We start from the raw sequence: 20398 nt of genomic DNA on the forward strand, positions 1-20398 counted from the left end.
CTCAGCAAGGTTGCACTTTATTTAGTCGACACACCTTTCAGGTCTGAGGACAACCCGTCCCACCTCCTCCTTCCTCGACGCCATTTGTGTCCTTTTCCATGTTATTTTACCCCCATTTCCTCTAGACTGGCAATTCCATCTGGAAGCTTGGTTAGATTAAGTTTCTGGGTTTTTCCCTCTGTTTTTGGCAAGAATTGCCCAGAACACACGGCCCAGGCAAAAGACCTGGTCACAATTTCACGCACAGAAGTGTATGGGGAACCGGAGCAAGTGAGCTCGGACTGCGGAGACCAGACTGTGTGCTCCTCAGGGCGTGTCGTGCACAGCCAGTAAGGGAACACCTTTACCCGGATCCGGACACCACAGATAGGTCATTACCAAAAATCTGCACCAAAACTAAAATATAAACGACTAAGAAATAGAAAAATAATCTCAACACACACAATAAAATTAAAACTATATATACATTTTTGACATGACTGTAGCTTTTCGCAAAGCAGTGCACATCTTCACTTTTCCACGTGCCTTTTCTATAAGGATTAACAGTTGCAGATGCCAGTGGACTGAATCTGTATATTATATGTATTCAGAAAAAATACACTATCCTGTTTCAGATCTGGGCAGAAATCTCACAGTAAGAGGTGTACGACGGGAATGTTTCTAAGGCCCAATGAACACTTTCAACATAAATTATTAGCCAGAACTCCCTAAACTAGGCACCAGGACAGTTATAATACGGCTCACACTTGGGAACAGGGGCTTTTTAAAAAAAAGTGATCACGAAATAGATTAAGAGAGAGAGCTAAAGGCAGTCAACACGATGAAAAAAATGAGAAGAAAAAATAAGTTGATTTCCATTAAAAAAAAAAAAGCCCTATAAATATTCTTTCAGAATTGAGCTAAAGGACGGGACATGACACAGGCGCCTGGAACACAGGCTGACGTCACAGGTGCCTCCCATCGCCCGCGTGTCTGCCGTTATGTGAGCTTTTCTCTTTTCTGTATTTTGAAATGTTTGGAGGTTTTCTCCATACATTTTTATGAAAAAGGGGGAAGACTTTTTCCTTTCTTCTTGATCAGGATACTAATCATCAGGTTTCTTAAATTTATTGCCACAAGAAACAAGACTGTAACACTGGTTCCCGCCACCTCCAATCCCGAGGAAGCGCTAACAGTCAGACGCTAACGACACTGTCTGAGTGTCCGTAAAACTAGCAATCAGCCTCTTTTAATTCTCAAATTCAAGCTTTTCAAGTTCTGACATTTTAAAACTGATCAACATTTTAGGAAATGAAGGTATTTTAGTTAATAACGAAATTACAGAAAAAGAAAAAAGTGACATTGTACGTATCTTGGTCCTTGGTCCCGCACTGGTTTTCCTTTGGTCTGTTACTTTAGTGGATTTGATAACAGTAATCAGACCTGACCTGGAGATTCATAAAGGCCCTTAAGTAATACCTTACTTAGACAAACAACTCTCAAAAATGCACACATGCTGTTTCTGCCAAATGAAACACAACCACTTCAACCACCCAAACATCTTACAACATACATGGAACAGAACACAACTAAAATCAGTCAAGAGGATCTCTCTCCATCCTTCGACGCACCAGCATCAAATTTTATTTTTAAAACCTAAATATACATTTGTCAGAACGTTCTGCAATGTGTTACTTTTTTAAAACCTCGTATCTGATCCTTTTACTCCCTGGATTGATTAAAAGCCTGAGTTCCCTTCAAGATAAAGGTGAAACTTCCTGGCATTAAGGACACTCCCAGCCAAACACGGTCCAGATCTACCACCAAAAACGCTAAAAATTCAGAGAAAAATTCAGAGAGACCAGCCGCAGCCCCACTTTCAGGGCATGCACAGCCACAGCAGGCAGAGGCTTTCCATAAAAATTTGTTGGAGGAAAACAGAAGGACAAATGCCTTGCTGATGCTCTTCGTTCCTGGGCTGTGCAGTCCAGCACTGCATCTGCCCACCTGGCTCCTGGGTCCGCTGCTCTGATGCTCGAGGTGTTGCCACGGTCCGCCTGCACTGCTGATACCTGCCCTCATTTGTGCCACCACAGGACCTTTGCACGGACTGATTCCCCTGCCTGAAATCTCCCCTCTTACACTCATCCCTCCTCCTGTCCCCATTGTCCCTGCCACTACACAGCTACTCTCACGTGATGATCTGTAACTGCCCACGCCCTGAGCCTCTCCCATCTGCTGCGACAGTCCCTAAGCTGAGATCTTTTCAGAGGCAAGCTTGACAGTGCTCTGCTCCACCTCACAGGCCTTACTCAGCCCGGAGGGACCTGGCCAAGGCAACCTCTCTGAGAACCTCAGCTGCTGCCAGGCGTTCGCTCCAGCATCATCACACCGCCCTCCGCTCGCCGGCCTCTGCCCTGCCCTTCCCACGTGCTGTGTGTCCAGTAGAACCTCCCTCTCCCTGGCTTCTCCCCTCTTTTTCTAGTTATCCTTCATTTCCTGACTCAAGTGCTCCCCGCTTGCCTTCCTCTCAGTTCACAAAGCAAACTCAAGTACTGTACACAGTTAACTGATGTTCTTGCTGCTCCATGTAAATAATCAGGCCAGACCCAATCACAACAGCCTGCTTTTTGTGATCAAGAATCATCTTTGAGATCATGATGATCACAAGTGGGGAGACTGTCAGGAAAATTGTGAAAGACAGTGAAATGGGCCCCAAATGGCTGGTTTCCTCTCTGAGGAATGTGGGTGCGGTCCAGCACTCCTCTGCAGGATGAGCTGAGGCTGGGAGGGCCGCACCATCCACACTCACTATTTATAACCCTGTACAGACAGAAGGTAACTGAGGACTGATGGTAATGCAAATGCTTCTCTGCAGAGATGCAAGCGAGTTTTGCCCAGTGGAGACGCAGTTACCACGGCGTGGACACCGACAGCGTCGGCGTGGTCAGCGCACGCTCAGCACGCCCGCCTGTCCGGGGTGCTGCTCTCTGGACTCTCCTTTGCACCAGTTTTTTTTACAGCTCACTGGTTTCCTCATCAGCCAATGAACCAGATCAAATAGGGGAGTTATAATTCTACCCTTTAAGACAAATTTTGCTTTAAAGTAGGCAGTTAGTGTTTCCTGAATAAATGAATATCTCCATACATAGCAGGTAGTTTCTGTTGAGTACTCAGGTGAACTTAAAAACTGATAAAAAAAAAATCACACAAAGAAGACAGTTTTAAGCTGACTGATATCGGCCCTTCCAGTACCCACGAGGCACAGAGGAGTAGGGCGTTCATTTATTCAACAAAGATTAAAGAAATGCCTTTCGTGCCAGGCACTGGGCTAAGTGCCAGTGCGATGATGGCCAAGAACAGGGCTCCGTGCCCCGAGGAAGATCATGGTCTAGTAAACAAAACGTGAATTAAATCGAATAATCATAAAACAAGCATAATGTTACGACTGCAGCAACTTGTACTGAACTATGATTACTATGAGGAGTCTGACCTGCTCAGGGAGGTCGAGGGAAGGCTTTCCCTGAGGCACATTTGAGTTGAGCACTGGAGGGTAGTAGGCAAGAAGATGAGAAGAGGAAACAAGATGTGCAAAGGTCCTGTGGTGGGACGGTCAGAGCAAGCTCAATGGACTCAAAGACGCTGCTGGTGCCCTGTGGGTTGGAGCCCGAGTCAGTGCACGGGGTTATTCAAGGGCCCGTTAATTTTGCAGTTCTCCTTGTCATCACTAGATGGCAGAGACATGCTAAGACAGCAAAAGGCTGGATGGATTTCAATCTATGGAGGGTTACAGAAGTGGGGAGATCAGAGACCTGGTAGGGAAGAGTGCGAGGTGAGAGAGTGGGGGCGGGCAGAGGCAGGGGACAGACCCCGACTGGCAACTGTTGTTTTCCTTCAGGAGAGGTCCCGTCCCTGGAGGACCTACCAGAAGCTACCCTCTGTAGAGGCCTTCAAAGTGGGCAGCAGCCACGTCTCACCTGTTTTAGTTCTTAGCACCTCTTCCCGCCACAAACATCCATCAAGCACCTACTCCTCGTGTGCTTCTTCCACGCTGTGAGTCACACACAAAAAAGAAACAGAACTTCCCCTTCTTGAGATTTTCAAAAAAGACATGGTGAACATGCCAAAATACTGAATACAACAAAACACTGACAAATATAAACTAACTGTTGCTTGATACAACTGCACTCAGCCTTCTGATCACAGATAAAAACGCCTGTAATTGACCATCAATACCGATCACGGTTAATGTCAAAGTGTAACATTCCTAAGAAGCAAGTTCCGTCAGCAGACTGAAAAAACTAACAACACAGAACTATAATTACATCTTACAAGTAACAGTAAACTCTGGGGCCAGTCAGGAGGTGTAGAAGTTTCTGGACTGTTCAGACCTGGTGCAGTTGGAACTTTAGCCGTGGTCACTCACGAGGGACCCAGAGGCCATGCCAACCAGCAAACAACTACTGGCATTTGCAACTCTCTTGGGAGCCAGCACTACACAAAAAAATGGTGCCATTTTTTGGGTGCAAAAACACATTGTAAGAAAAAATAAGCAGAGTTTTACTTCTCTCTGATGCAAAGAATTAAAAATAAGATGGGGAACTGGATGTCACGTGTCCTCAATCAGACTCCCAATGCATATAATTTTAAAATAAAATAAAATTTTTCTTGCATGGAAATGTAAAATGTCAAGTGCAAATCTAGTCTATGTGAAACATTCACATAATTGGGGGAGTAATATGCACTTGTATAGCAAGGGATGCTTACTGAGAAGGTAAAAAATCCTTAATTCGTGCAAAAAAAAAAACCCCCAAGGCTATCAGTGTGGAAGGAAACTTCTCAGAGAAGACACCCTATGGGAGAAGCACAGCCTACAGGGAGCCGTGAGTGAAGCCAAGAAAACGGCCTGGCACAGCCAGCTGGAGGTGTAGGTCGCAGCACCACCAAACGTCCGCCGGAGAGGCGTCAGGAAGTAGGTGTGGTCCGGTTACAAGAAGGTACAACTGCAAGACCAGCGGTTCCTTCCTTTTCCTGACGATGGTCTCCCCAAAGCACATCAGAGGGCAGGAGGGTGAGGACCCGTTGTCCCCGGATGCCCAAGGAGTCTGTTAGTCCTGCAGTTACCATTTTTGTCACTAGATGGCAGACAAACACTAAGGCAAGGTGCTGGGTAAGTTTAAATCCATAGGGGGGTTCAAGGGTCGGGGAATAGGGATTCAGGCAGATGAATGGGAAAATACAATTTTTTACACTTCATAAAGTTGCTATATATGTTTCTATTATATATACTTGTAATATATGAATTTTTTGAAAGTAGTTATTCTCTGTGCTACTGGCCCCATTTCAGAGTTGAAGTAACTGAGGTCCAGAGTGTTACCATGCTCACCGAAGTCTACAGCAACCCCCTGAGCTCATGCATTTTGTAGCCTAAGACAAAAAAAAAATCCTTGTGTGAAATAATACGAGAATAAATGATAAAGCAGTCGATACCTTAAAAATGCAGTTTACAATTTGAAAAGAGGCTTAAAAACACGTGTGTTGTAAGTGACTTACCCATGACTGGCCTGCTTGAGGGTGTTAGATGCTTTATATACCACGCTTTAAACATCTACTTCACCACAGACTTTGGTGAGCATTTCCCCTACTTTACACATTAGGGAACCAACAGCCTAACAAGGTAAACTGTCTTGGGCAAGGCTAGACAACTAGTGACGGACCGAAGACCCCAACCCAGGTGATCTGATTCCCTGAAGGGAACCCTTTTCCTTCTAATTACGCCAGGTAAGTGAGTCCTTAGAGACTCAGAGGAAAGAAATGTCTGGGAATTGACCTGAGAAAGACTCTTAAATGGCAAGCTTTAACCTCATTTTGAAAACCAGTGGTAAGTACAGAATGATGGCGAGCGCTAACGTTCCAGGTAGGTGAGGTGGCAGGGTGACGACGTGAGGGAGGAACACACTTTTCCGGAGATACTTCTGTCGGGGCGAAAAGGACACCGGAAAGGTTGGCCAGGCACGTGCTTGGTGAAGTCTGATGAACTCAGGTGACGAGGGTTGTTATTATTCAGTTAAGGAAACAGGATTGAACAGAAGCATCAGAATTACTTCTGAGCACGTGAGTGCCACGTGGGACTCGCTCAGGAGTGGAGACTCTGAAGTGGTCCAGACACAGCCAAGAACCCTCAATCAGGGCTCCCAGCCCACGGTGGTCTCACCTCCTTTGCCAGCTTCATTCACATTCTCCATCACTCAGCGGTCACCTGATACATGCTCTCTTATGAAAGCAGTGTTTTTGAGTACTTTCCTGTCTTACCAAATCCTTGAGACCAAGAATCATAACTTTTAATTCATTTTGCTTCTAATTCCACTCCTGTTTTGAATGCAAAAAGCAGCAAAACAATGTCAACTCCCATCTTAACAATGAGAAAAGGCTGGATGATCTTTAAAAAAATCATAGCTTTTCTTGAACCCATCAGAATGCTGAGTTGTAAGGCAACCAAGAGAAGTAAATCCCACAGAGTAACACTGAGGAGAGGTAAGAAACAGGACTTGTTTCATCCTTGGAAAAGTGGGCATGCACGTGCGCACGCACACTGGGCAGCTGGCGCATACACAGGGAAGGAGAAATGTGCTAAAATGCACTGGCGTCTTAGAGACTGAGTCTGGACTAACAAGGCCGTTTGGAACAGCTGGGAGTCTCCAAAACAAGAGCCCTTTGCACCTGCGAGCTCTTTCCCACAGATCAGTCCTGCAACTTTATTTGCCAAACCAGGCAACCCTCCCGCCCGGTGCTGCAGGGATTGTCTGGGGATGAGAGAGGAGACTGAAGTGCTCCCCTCAAGGGTGCAGGCCCGCAGCGGGTGAGATGCTGCTGCAGGGACCAGCACAAAGCCCCGCTGACTCGAAGAACATTCATTTGTGCACAGCAAAAGCCTTCAGCTGCTGGCAGATGTCAGCAAACTCAACCCCAAGACCACGGGGGAGGCAGAGAGGCACAAACTCTACATCCCAGGGAGGAGCAGGAGACCCTGTCAGGCACAGAGTCCTACATGGAAACCAGCACAGGTCTACGCCCAGGGAGGGGCAGGCAGCCCGCAAAGTGCCCAGGACCAATCACGTGTGTAACGGGGTTGAGGGAGAGGAGGGAGGGGAGGGAGGGATGCTGAGAAAGCCCCGTGCCTGAGGCACAGGGGCACCTGGCCTGCTGAGACTGAAGCTGGACCAGAGCACAGAAAACCCATAAAGTGAGGACCAAGTGACCAGTGCAGAAGCTAACGGCTGAGGGAGGGGGTCAACACTGGGAGAGCCACCTTGTGGCTCAGGGGCACAGGGACTGCCGACAACTGAGGGCAAGGGAGAAACACTAAGGAGACACTTCCAGGGCCTCCCCGGAGGTCCTGCACTCTAAACACGGGATAACAGCCGCCTACGGCAGGTAGTGACGTCAACAACAAAACCCCAACCAGCTCAGCTTGTGACGGACTCAACCGTGTGCACGAATGGCATCCCACCATTTCTAGGTGTGAGCACTACTGAACTTACTCTCTACTACTTTTTTACATGGGGGGTCCATCACTCAAGAACTATCAAACGTAAAAAGAAAAAAATAAAAAGGTGTCTAATGCACATGAACAGATGGGATGACAGCAGAGAGATGAAATTGAGGAAAGAGTCAAGTTGAATGATAGAGATTTAAAACACATGATATAAAAGATGAAGAATTCTTTTGATGGGCTCATCAGCAATTTAAAACAGGCCAATAAAAATTATCCAAACTGGCATTTCTATACACTAACAATGATATAACTATCTTAAAAAGAAACAAAGACAATCCCATTTGCAACAGCATCAAAAACAATAAAATATTATGAAATAAATATATCCAAGGAAGTGAATGATCTATACAACAAACAGTTTAAGACACTGATGAAAGAAACTGATGAAGATACAAATAAATGGAAAGACATCCCATGTTCATGGACAGGAAGAGTTAATACTGTCAAAATGTCCACACCACCCAAAGCCAGCCACAGAATCAATGCAATTACTATGAAAATTCCCATGGTGATTTTCACAAAAACAGGAAAAAAAAATCCTAAAACTCATATGGAACCACAAAAGACCCTGGATAACCAAATCAATCTTGAGAAAGAACAAAGTTGAACCACCATAGTCCTGATTTTAAACTACATTACAAAGCTACAGTAATTAAAGCAGTATGTTATTGGTGTGAAAACCAATGGAACAGAATCATGAGCCCAGAAATAATCCCATGCACTGTGGTCAAGTAACATTTGGCTCAGGGGAGTCGAGAACACTCAGTGGTGTAAAGGTAGTCTGTTCAGTACCCGGTGCTGGGAAACTGGATATTCACATGCAGAAGAACTTGATCTCACGTCACTCATGCAAGTTAACTCAAAATGGGTTAAGGACTTAAATGTAAGACCTGAAATTGTAAACCCCTCGAACAGCAGAAAACATAGGGGGAAAGCCCCCTGTCGTTGGACTTGAAAATGATGTTTTGGCGAGGACACCAAAAGCACAAGCAACAAAAGCCAAAGTCAACAAGTGGGACCACATCCAACTAACACGCGTCCTCACAGCAGAAGAAATGATCAACAGAATGAAAATGTCTCCCATTCTCATGGAATGGAAGAAAATATTTGCAAATCACATATCTAAGGAGGGGTTAACATACAGAATACATAAGAAACTCACATACTGCATAAAATAGCAAATATAATAATGATTATCTGATTAAAAATGTGCACAGGACTGGAATAGACATTTTTCCAAAGACATGGCCATGCAAAAGGTCATCGAGGACATGAGAAGGTGCTCAGTGTCACTAACCAACAGGAAAATGCCAATCAAAACTGCAGTGAGTAACATCTCACACCTGTCAGAATGGTTAGTGTTAAAAAGACAGAAGATGCGGAGAAAATGAATCTGTGTGCGCCGCTGATGGGAATGTAAACTGGTGCAGCCATTGTGGAAAACCATATGGTGGTTCCCAAAAGACTAAAAACAGAATTACTGTATGTCAGCAATTCCACTCCTGGGTGTTCATCAGAAGGAAATGAAATCACTGTCTCCTGGAGACATCCGCACATGTTCACAGCAGCACTAATCACAACAGCCAAGATGTGGAAACAACCTAAGCGTCCATTAACAGATGAATAAAGAAGCTGTGGGATACATACACACACACACACACACACACACACACACACACACACACAAGAATACTATGCAGCCATAAAAAAGAATGAAGTAATGCCATTTGCAGCAACATGGATGGACTGAGAGATTATCATACTAAGTGAAGTCAGTCAGGCAGAGAAAGACAAATACCATATGTTATCACTTATATGTGGAATCTAAAAAAAATGACACAAATCAACTTATCTACAAAACAGAAATTCACTCAGAGACACAGAAAAGAAATTTATGGTTACCTAATGGGAAAGGCAGGGAGGGAGAGAGGGATAAATTAGGAGTTTGGGATTAACATAGACACACTACTATGTATAAAACAGATAAACAGCAAGGTCCTACTGTACAGCACAGGGAACTATATTCAATACCTTGTAATAACCTATAATGGAAAAGAATCTGAAAAAGAACATATATATTCACTTATATATACTCAGTTATATGTATTATATGTATTATACCTTCAGTTCTGTATGTATAACTGAGTCACTATGCTGCACACCAGGAAGCAGAGCAACGTAAGCCAACTGTGCTTTCATCAACAAAACCCCCGCCCAACGGCGGCAGCGGACCAGCCACTCTGAAGGACTCTCCCCCCTGCTGCGGTTGACGGGTGCAGGTCTCATGACTCACCCGTGTTCGTATAGCTGTGAACTAAGACTTTTAAGCCAACCTTTAAGGACTGTTGGTGTGCCAAATAATTATGTTACCTATAAATATTTAAAATATATTGTTTCATTATTTTCCTCTTCTTTAATGTTTGAAAAAGCAAATTTTAAAAGAGCTTGTGCAGTAACTTTGCAGTTCTGAAAGATTATTGATTAGTGTAAATACAAGAAATTATATAAGACTATCAAAACATCATTCCCAAGCTAAATAAATAAATAATCCTTTGACAAATGGCACACTCTCTGCAATTTCACTTCTGCTGACAGGGTTTCAATATTTTAACATTTTAAAAGGTTTCTTAATACACAACGAGTCCACTGAAGTTTCAGCGAAACCTAGAATTCGATTCCTTTCTCTGGCTGATGTGAAGATGGCTACGCTGGGCAGAATGAGCAACTAAAACGCCGGCACTGACCATAACACACCCACCGCGTCTCCACTCAACTTAATGAACTATGTTTGCAAAACGTGCATAGCTAAGGATTAAAATACCTAATTTCTAAAATAACTACAGCTGGATCTCACTTTTCAGATTACCATAATATATACTTAGCATAAATGTGTGTGTACGTGTGGAGAGTCTCAAAATGGTGTCAGTATTGACTGTAGAAAGAACCTTGACAGAAATTGCAATTATAGTTTGGCACCAAATGCATTATTTTACAAATGTTAAAGATACTAATAAGGGCAAAGAGGGAAGGGGGTTCTGCAAAATGACCAGGATTAGACCCAAGTGTTAGGAAAAACACGAAGAGCTTCCAGAGAAGTCTGCACCCCAAGGGGCCCCATTTTGTCTCCTGTTAAGATACATCTGCATTATTCTAATATTTTATGTTCTGTATCAGGAAATACAACCAAGTGTAAAAAACAAAAATACAGTTCAGATCAGACTAAGATGCTCTAATTCTCTGCAGCTGCACATCTATCGACGTTCTTGGCAACTCCTCTCTCGGGGACAGCAGCAGTAACCCCTCCAAAGACGAGACTCGCTTTTCCTTTCATCGGCGTTAATGCTGTTCTCTGACCAACATTTAAAGCAATTATTACACACAAAACAGGAAGAAAACCATCATTTCTGTATCCCTGGCATCCTGGGAGGAAATAAGAATCTGTCTATAAAAATTGAGTACTTTTAGAATAGAGAGCTGTTGTTAATTTCACCAAACGCCCTTAAAATAATTAAAGATATAACAAGAAAAAGCTCTCACAAAATTAAACAGAACAGAAAGATACTGGTGATTACTGATGCAAAGTCTAGAATGGTAATTAATACTCAATATATTTTCCAAGTGGAAAATTTAAGTTCCTCTATTTTTGTTTCAAGACTTTGTGACAGCCATTTGTGGCAATAAATTGGAAGAGTAAAATTATAACATTAAAAAGGCACATTTCAACCTAAAAATATCTTATAAAATATAGGGAACACGTTCATACAAGCCTTTTTAATACACTAGGTATTGTTCGGCAGGGCTTAGGGTTAACATTATAAAAATGAAGTCCCGGCCAGTCGCTGAAAGGAGTTGGTTTTGATTATTCCTTTGAAAGAATAATGTCCTTGAATGATTTGATGATAATATAAATGTCCCAAATGTGTATTCTATTCAGTTTTTAAAGAGAAAGGCAAATTTTATACCTATAAATTTTGTCTTACACAACCATCTTCTTTCAAGAAGAGAAAATATTATCTAATACTCACTAGAGGGCACCCTTGTAATCCACAACTGAAATTTAGGGGAGGTGGGTGAGGGCACAGATTTAACCACAAATTTGACATGTTGGAAATTAATGTTATTTCAACAGAAAACAATAGAGAACAGTAACTTTCTTTAAAACAACAATAAGGTACCCATATTTTCAAACTGGACTTAAAAGAGCAATCCTATGAATCAGCGACATTAGTGTAAATTAGACCATATGTGTGCTATGTGAGTGACTTTGGATCAAAGATTGACCAACCACGTTTTCATTTAGGCAGTAATTTTTGTGGGCATCTTTGAAAAGAAATGCACTTAAATTATTTTAGAAAACATTTTATCATTTGAAACTCTAATACTTTCTCTAATTTTTCTCTAGTTTACTTCTCTAGTACTTCTCATCACTTAAATTCAACACTTTAGCTTAATCATAATAGCAGAATTCTCAGCACTGAGCCAAAGTAAACAGAGCGCTAAAAATAAAAAATTAAGGTTTTTTTTTGGCTGCCATAGTTTGGTTAAACCTATTTTTATTATTTGGTAAGATTTATATTATTTTTCCAAGTGTCTGGACCTCCCCCTTCATACACACATCCCCCCCCCCCCGGAGGTCACAATTATTTTTCTCATTGTGATTTACAGCCACTGTTTTCTTGGTCAGAAGAACCGAGTGGCTACTACTCTTTACAAACCAATGACTATGCCTTTTCTTTCTTGACCAATAAAGCAAAGCTATTCAATGGACTGTATTTTTCCAAAGATCCCAATGAGTGAGTCATTTTCTGAAGTCCATGATGTCACCTGAGCAAGAAACACTGTCCTCAGTTACATTCATTTTATCCCAGATTCCACTGAGTTTCAAGGAAGCAAAGTATGTCATAGACACACTGCACCAACCACACCCTGCTAGATGTGACTACCCTGTCATATACTGTGTTTAGGAACTAAGCAATGTAGAGAATCTGCATTTTCATCTTTTCTTATAAATTTCACAGAAACTTAATTTCATTGGTAGTATTTCAAAAATATGAGATATATTATCTGTAAAATGTAAACCACCTGATTGCACATATTTAAAACATGCTTACATAATGGGATTTAAGCTCCCATTCAACTGAGATGTAGCTTTGAAATGCCTGACCTGCAAGTCTTTACGTGCCAAAAAGGCATACGGAACTTCTAAGAGCATTCTTTAAAGATGAAATTGCATTATTCATCAGTTGTAAAATGAGTCACTGCTGTTGTGCTATATTCCAAATCCATTAGGATGATTTATAAACCAGTAAATACACAAGGACTCAAAAAGATAACAGTTTCATTTGAAGTGTACATATCACCTTGTTTAACAGGTAAAAAATGGAAAATCACATAGATCATATTTTAATAAACATCTTTATTTGTGTACTCAAAAGAACTATTCATATCTCAGACTATTTGTCTGTATGTGAATTTGTCTATATGGTCTTATTAGGGAAAATTATGACTACTGAGTATATTCCTGTTTGTAAACACTGTGTTTGGGTTAAAGTCTTGCCTTCATTCCAAGTGTGGGTTCTTGTCAACAGTCACATGCTCTATACTACAGAACAAATGCAAAAATAATCTTCATTCATATTTTCTCATGCAGCTTTTATGTAACTAATTGGATAGGTTGGGAATGAACCTGAGTGGATTGCTCCTTGTCCCAGACACGAACTAGTTAAGGGTGATGCGTGTGCCGAGGTTTCAATGGGGCTTAATGACAAAAAGCTTCAATCCTCTGCTGTCACTAGATTTTGCCGCGGTGGCTTTGCTTGCTTAGGGCCATCCATCTGTTAATGCTGACTTGTAATTCAGCTACGTTCCTGCCTGCAGTTCACGAGTCTAGCTGGTGTGCGTGTGTGCGTGAGAGACACTGCAGCTACTAGAGTAAGATACTAATGGCTCATACTATCAAATATGAAGCGGTATCTTCAGCTCATATAAATTTTGCATCATTTAGTTTCTCATTCTTAGAAAATTCCAATACATTTTCACAAGTAAGTATTTTAAGACATAATCTTAGATGATAGATGTAGTCTTCACTAAGTCTACAGTATTTTGTTCTAAAATAAAATTGATGAAAGAAGGGAAGTACGCAGTCGAGATTAAAACGGTTCTGCACCATGACCAGTGCGGTATTCTCCCTGGACCCAAACGGGCCCTGTTTTCAATAAAACCAGAGGAGGATCCTGTCCCTGGAGTCCTGTTAGGCGGGGGCTGCTGCTGGAACTGTCATCGCCGCACAAAAGGGGAAAGGGCTGGGTTTTACACGGGGAAGCCTAATTGGGAGACCTTCACAGCTGCACCTGACGTTTATTTGAGCCTCGTCAACAAAACGGGAAATAACCACACTCATCAGCAGAGCCACACAAGTGACTGCGCGTTAGGAATGGACAGAGATTCACAGTCTTACTGCAAAAGCAAGCTCAGGAACGGAAAGCAGGCTGAGTACAGCACGTTTGATTCTTGTTCTTTTCTACAGAACCCAGATAATAAAACTTTATTTATTTTTTTACTTTAAAATACGTTCTCGGAATTTACATTACCAAAATCTCAATTCTCTCTTTTGAAAAACAGATAAAACTAAAGTGTTTCATTTACCCAAGTCTAGCTGGAAAACTGGAAATGTAAAGTTCTTCACGCAGCCCAGAGTGACTTCTCAAACAGACAAGCAAACAAGCTAGGAGAGATGTCAGCCAAGTCCATATTCTGCATTTAGATAATGGGTCCGACAATAAAATGACATAATCAAGGTCTTATAAACTAGGAAAGCTGTACATTTCTTTCCAAATCACAAACTGAGGTCCCTACGTGGAATGAAGACAGACAATCTGGGGGTCCCCACTGCTGCAGCGGCTGCAGGACTGTTAGTAGTGACTCTGGACATAACTCAGGAGAGCGAAGAAAGGCAGAGGGTGCCGCTGCTGTAAAACACCCGCAGCTCAAGATACGTGCACATGGGTGACGGGCAGCTGCCGGTTACTTAATGCCTGTGGCGTGGCAGACACTTTAGACACATTACCACTAACGCCAGCAGCATCCTAGGAAAACGGCACGTATTGCTACCACCAACTCACCAGGGGAGAAACGAAGGCTCAGAGAAGGTGCGTTCTCTCCAGGCTACATGCTAGGACTTCCTTCAGAGTCGAGCCTCTCTGGCTGCAGGCCCCGCGCCCCGGCCCGGCTGCCGCTCGCCCACCAGCCCTCCACTCCGCACAAAGGCAGGGCGGACGCTCGTGCTCGGCACCGGCGCTCCAGGAGCAGTCTGCCGGCTTGTCAGCCCCTACTCGGCTAATTACGACCTGCAGAACTTTCGGCACATTTCTTGATCCCTCCCCCCACACCCCGTTTCTAAATCTGAAAAATGGGGATAATAGTTCCCACTCTGCTTGGATCGTTGGGAGTTTTAAATTAATCACATAACACACACAAACCTACACAGACAGCCTGCTAATCAAGGGACTGTCTCTTCCCCTCATGTTTTCCAGGGCTGCTCAAGTGCACTTTGATATTACTTCAACTCAGCAACAACTGAGGTTTGGAAAACAGTAGCAAGAACATCAGAATTACCTGGATCACCAAATCCCGCAGGCCTCTACATAATCTTGCTTTCTGGTAACTGTATTTACCACATAGCAAGTCTTTTAAGAGAATCTGGTCATGTAAATAATCAAATACAAGGAGGGGCCCAAGGCGTGGTTCCTTCCCGAGACCCCAGCACTAACATGAGGCAGAGATGCCACGGCAGGAAGAAAAGGGTGCATTCTCAGTTGACTTCTGCTTGTAGCCCTGCCCCTTGTTTAAGCAGTGCAACTGTCACGGGAAAGCTAAGGCAGCAGCTGGGAAGCTGAGGGGTCTCTGAAGATGCTGACGAACCCGAGCCCTTCACGCTGAAGGGGCCAAATAGAGAAGCCGGACTTCCTCCTCCTGAAACGGCCACGCTCCACCAGGAACTTGCGCCCGACTGCAAGCTCTCGGGGAACCGAAGTCACCTGCGCACCCGAGCACCCAGCCCCATCTCCTGAACAGCTTTCTTAGTCTCTGTGCATCACGACTCCTGGCGGCTCTGTTTCTTCTCTTTACTCTGGCTGCTAAGCAAGGGAACGGGCCTTGGCTTCTTACCACACTTTCCCTCTACCTTGGATCTTTTCTAGATGATTGGATTTTAATTCCTTAGTCTAAGATTCTTTGTAAGATATCAATTTATTTTGGAAATAGGCAGAATATAAACAAACATTAGTGTCTCTGACACATTGATTGATATCTAGATTCTCCCTTTAACCACATCTAACTATTTCCAGAACTGTGTACAACTTAAGTTGAAAATCTTACTGTGCTCCGATGCTACCATCATTACACTTTTTTGAGAGACAGGAGTGAAGGAGCTTACTGACCGGGAAATCGTCATAACACAGTATGCACACGGTTTGAGCACCAGCTTTCTGTCTCCTCCACAATCTACTGGATCATATTTTTTATTAAATCAATGAAATGGATTATCCCCAAAAAGTGAACCAAGGAAGCTTCTGCAATATCAGACCACAAAGAAAAGGCAGTAAAAAAAAAAATAACAAAAATGAATCTATGTACATATGTGCATGACTGGGACACTGTGCCGTACCCCAGAAATTGACACACTGTAACTCACTGTACTTCAATTAAAAAAAAAAAACTAAAATAAATAAATAAATAATTTTAAATAAATAAATAAATAGAATAACATAGAGGTCTGCAGACACACACAAAAAAAAAAAAAAAAAAAAAAAAGAAAGAAAAAAGAAAAACAAAACAAAAGGCAGCAGACTATGTCGGACCCTCTTGATTTTTGCCCGTAATGCAGGTGGTGAACCCTAAGCTCACTTGCACTGCAGTCCTTCCATTTGTTCCAGCGGCTCATCTGCCCAGTGAGAACGGAGGCCGCGGCAGCCCCCTGGGGTAGGCTGACCTTAAACTTACCAAGCTTCAGATGTGTGGCACAAAGATCCAGCCTCTAACTGCTCAAAAATACAGATTTTCCTTTCTTCTTTTATTTTGCAAAGATGGCTTTTTGGCAAATAGCCTCATAAGGCTATTAGAAATAGCAGAAATCCTTTGAGAGACTGTCACAGTCCTTAAAATGCCTTCTCCGAGACCTGCTGTCCCTGTGCACACCTAGTCCCCCCAGGTGTCGTGGTGACGTGGTCCTCGCCCTGCCTCTCTGGCTGGAGCAGACTGAACCGCGGGCTGACGCGCGATCCGTGTGGACTGGTTACACACAAGAAACTGGATTTGGGAACTGTGGCCTCTTTTCAGTCGTCATTTGGACTGAGGGCCTGCAAGCTCAGTGACAGCGGCAGAGGGAAGCTGCGAAAGCCAGTCTACAGATGGCAGCGTGTACAGACATGCAACCGAAGGCACAACACAGAGCAGGTGAGACAGAGATCGAGAGAAGACGGTGTCACACCCCTCCCGGACCACTTCCCACGTCTCATTCCCATCCCACCACGCCTTACATCCACCCCTGCGCTTGGGTGTCCTAAGGAACACCTTTCTCCCTACAGTAAATGCCCTAGTACTGACTTATTTCATTCGTGTGTGTTTGCTGACACTAGAAAGTTAAAGAAATCATTCCAATCAGGGATTAGATGACAATTTCAATTTGAAGATACCATGGTCTGCTTTTACAAGGAAGCCGCTGACCACAAGCTGCCTGTAACTATCCACTCAAAGAGGTAAAATTCGTATTGCAAGAAAACACACATTCTGGCAGCTTTAGGGAAAAAAAAAGTAGGCGTGGAAAGTATGAAGGAAAAAACTGCCAACGGGCCCAAAATTTACCTCTTTGCTAAACAATCAAATTTTAATTATAGAAAAAATTTAAGCAAAAGCAAAATATTATAAATTATACTACTGGGTTGCAAACGGTTGAAAATGGAAAGTCAAAAAATTTAGCTGTTAAAATACATATATATGATGTGTCTGTGTATATGTATATATACATACACCTACGTATATAATGAGATTCACGTATACAAAGAAACATATACACTGCATACACACATTGCTTGAAACTCAAGTGTTTATCACTTTAAAAATAAAGATTATTATTCATACATTATCATCTGCACAGTAAGTCTAAATATGTTGGTTTAGCAAATTCAATCTACCAAGTAGGAAAATCGTATTATAATTATTAAAAGAATAAGCCTCACTTCTTTCAATTCTTGCTAAAGTCAGCATGTCATGTCTACCTGAAAACCATAAAATGTTAAATAATGAATGCAGACAACTAAATTAATGATATTATAATTCAAAGAAAACAAACAAAACCAGAAATCACTAATATATTTTATAATTAAATCATAAAATATGATCCCATGCTAAAAAAGGGAAGATTTAAAAATTTAAATATGAAGAGCTAAAAATAATTTTCTTAATTTAAAAGTGATATTTAGGACAGGCATTTCTCCAATTTGAGTGTTTTCTTTTTATCTTAAAGCATCCTAGAGGTAATAAAAAATCCCACTTTTTTCACATAAAAATCTAATTTATCATGATAAATATAACTTAAGTGTTCCAATATAAAGGCAGTAAACATTTTGGAGAAATTTTTAAGATGGCAAAGCTTAAGAGCAGACAAACAGGAAATGAACGTTCTAGTGATGGGACAAAAGTTAAGAAACTAAATGCCAATCCATCATTAATTTACAAGTTAATAAAAGTTTCCAAGTTAACGGTGGCAGTGAGAAGTTCCTACACTTGTGGAAAACTCTCTCACTGAAAGGCTTGTTTGGGGGCATACAGTCAGCACCCACCACCCATACTCCGCAGGGAGGCAACACTCACATATGGAAATGGACCCTTAACAGATGGATAAACCACAGAGAAGGCCCTTTGTATGTTATAAAAATAAGCCTCCTGAAGGCAGAGATTTTTTTTTTTAATGTTTTCCCAAAATACCTAGAATAGCATCTGGTGCATAACAGCTATTGAAATGACCGAACGCATGAGTCTCCTTTACACAGGCTGAGGTGCAGGGCAGCCTCCCTCCCTGGCTGGCTCCCCCGTTCCTAAAGACACAGGAAGCACTTTAGGGCATCTCCACCGCTGCCGCGTCTGCACGTCCATGGAAGCTCCCTGAGCACCAGCGCCGGCTCCTTGTCCGGCGCTGCCCCTAACTCGGTGTGAGATGTAGGGAAAGTGACTGACACTCTGGCCACCGACCTCCTCGACTGCAGGCTGCGGCGGCTGCAAGGAGTCAAGCTTTGCAGTTGCTTCCAGCGCTAAGATTCTGGGACTATAATCCACTTGCGAGCTCCTCTTAAGAGCTAGTTTTCTAAGGCCACTTAAAGTATGATTTGGTGTATAGCAATTTTGCTTCCTTAAAACCTACAGTAATAAACAAGTTTATACTGTATAGCACAGGGAAATATACTCAATATCCTGTAGTAGCTTATGGTGAAAAAGAATATGAAAATGAATACATGTATATTTATGTATGACTGAAGAACTGTGCTGTACACCAGAGGTAGAAATTCAAAACATAGCTGATAAAATCTGCAAAGATGTAATATGTAGTCAAATCAAACACACATATACACACACATAAATATTCGTATATGTGTAGTATTCATAGATTCAAATACACATCCTCAACATTGTAAACTGACTATACCTTAATAAAAAAAAAACTTAAAAGACAAACCTACAGTAGCAAGATATTTGTGATGCAAAATCAGAGATACGTACAGCTATGGTTATGGACATCTTCTACTTTAGGACAATATTTTAAGGAGCATTAGAAATAAGCAGAAGATTTAAATATTTATAACAAACAAAATTTTAGGACAACATTTTAAGTAGCATTAGATAGAAGCAGAAGCTTTAAATATTTATAGCAAATAAAATATCTAATTTTAGAAAAAGATAGATATACATTACTTCATATTCTAATTTCCATAGACTACCTTCACGGTCAGATCCCCTGTATGAGTTTCATCTTATTTCTGGACTAAAGGAAAGCTGTGATTTTGCTCTCATCACTAAGCCACGCACACTCTGGGGCAGCCGCACTGTCTCTCTCCGCTCGCTGGACCAGGAGGACACGACCTGGTGAAGTACACGGAGAGGCTGGTACCCGAGCCACTGGGCTCCCAGGCCCCCTGCACCTGCCTGGATGCTGCCTGCTCACCTCCTTGACCGGAATCACGGATTTTCTTAACATACGATAACAAATCGATGGGTCCAAAGCTGTTCCTAAAGAATTCACTGGAATTACATGATTTCAGAATTTGGGAGACAGGAAGGTAAACGACCTCACCTGGGCAAGCTTACGCCTTGCGAGGTTTTCCCCCTTTTCACTGTGTAACGTGTAAACTGGTGTGTACTGCACAGAACCAGAGCAAGTTCCATAATCTTCCTCGTTTTCCTGCACGTGAAGAAACATGCAAGTAATTACTTTAAAACACTCATTACTAAAGTTGTATGATTAAGAGACAAAGTATTGAATCAGATGCAAATAGCAAAGTCATGCTTGAGGTATAAGTTTAAAAGAAACTATTTAGGAAGAAAATGCATTCTTCTATACTATGAATTAATGATTTCCAAAATAATCTCTGATTCTTTTGAATAATCTGAATAAACTTTGTGTGAAGGGCATTCACTCTCCATCATCACAATGCGAGTTTTAAGCAGCATCTTCTCTCCAGAGGTAGAAATTCAAAATGTAACTGATAAAATCTGCGAAGATGCAATATGTAGTCAAATCAAACACACATACACATAAATATTCATATATGTGCAGTATTCACAGATTCAAATACACATCCTCAAACACCATCT

At 42.2% G+C, this 20398-nt stretch overlaps 1 protein-coding gene across 4 annotated transcripts in view; it reads right to left on the reverse strand.

Annotated features, from left to right (window-relative positions):
* Positions 1-20398, reverse strand: part of DENND1B (DENN domain containing 1B) — a 213049-nt gene that overhangs the window by 9735 nt on the left and 182916 nt on the right. For all 4 annotated transcript variants that reach the window (XM_014564682.2, XM_014566635.2, XM_032466801.1 and 1 more), the window contains one exon: positions 19878-19985. In XM_014564682.2, coding sequence (XP_014420168.1) covers positions 19878-19985 — 108 coding nt within the window. The remainder of the gene's footprint in view (positions 1-19877; positions 19986-20398) is intronic.

Source organism: Camelus ferus, chromosome 23 (genome assembly GCF_009834535.1).
Source record: "Camelus ferus isolate YT-003-E chromosome 23, BCGSAC_Cfer_1.0, whole genome shotgun sequence".
NCBI classification, from domain to species: domain Eukaryota; kingdom Metazoa; phylum Chordata; class Mammalia; order Artiodactyla; family Camelidae; genus Camelus; species Camelus ferus.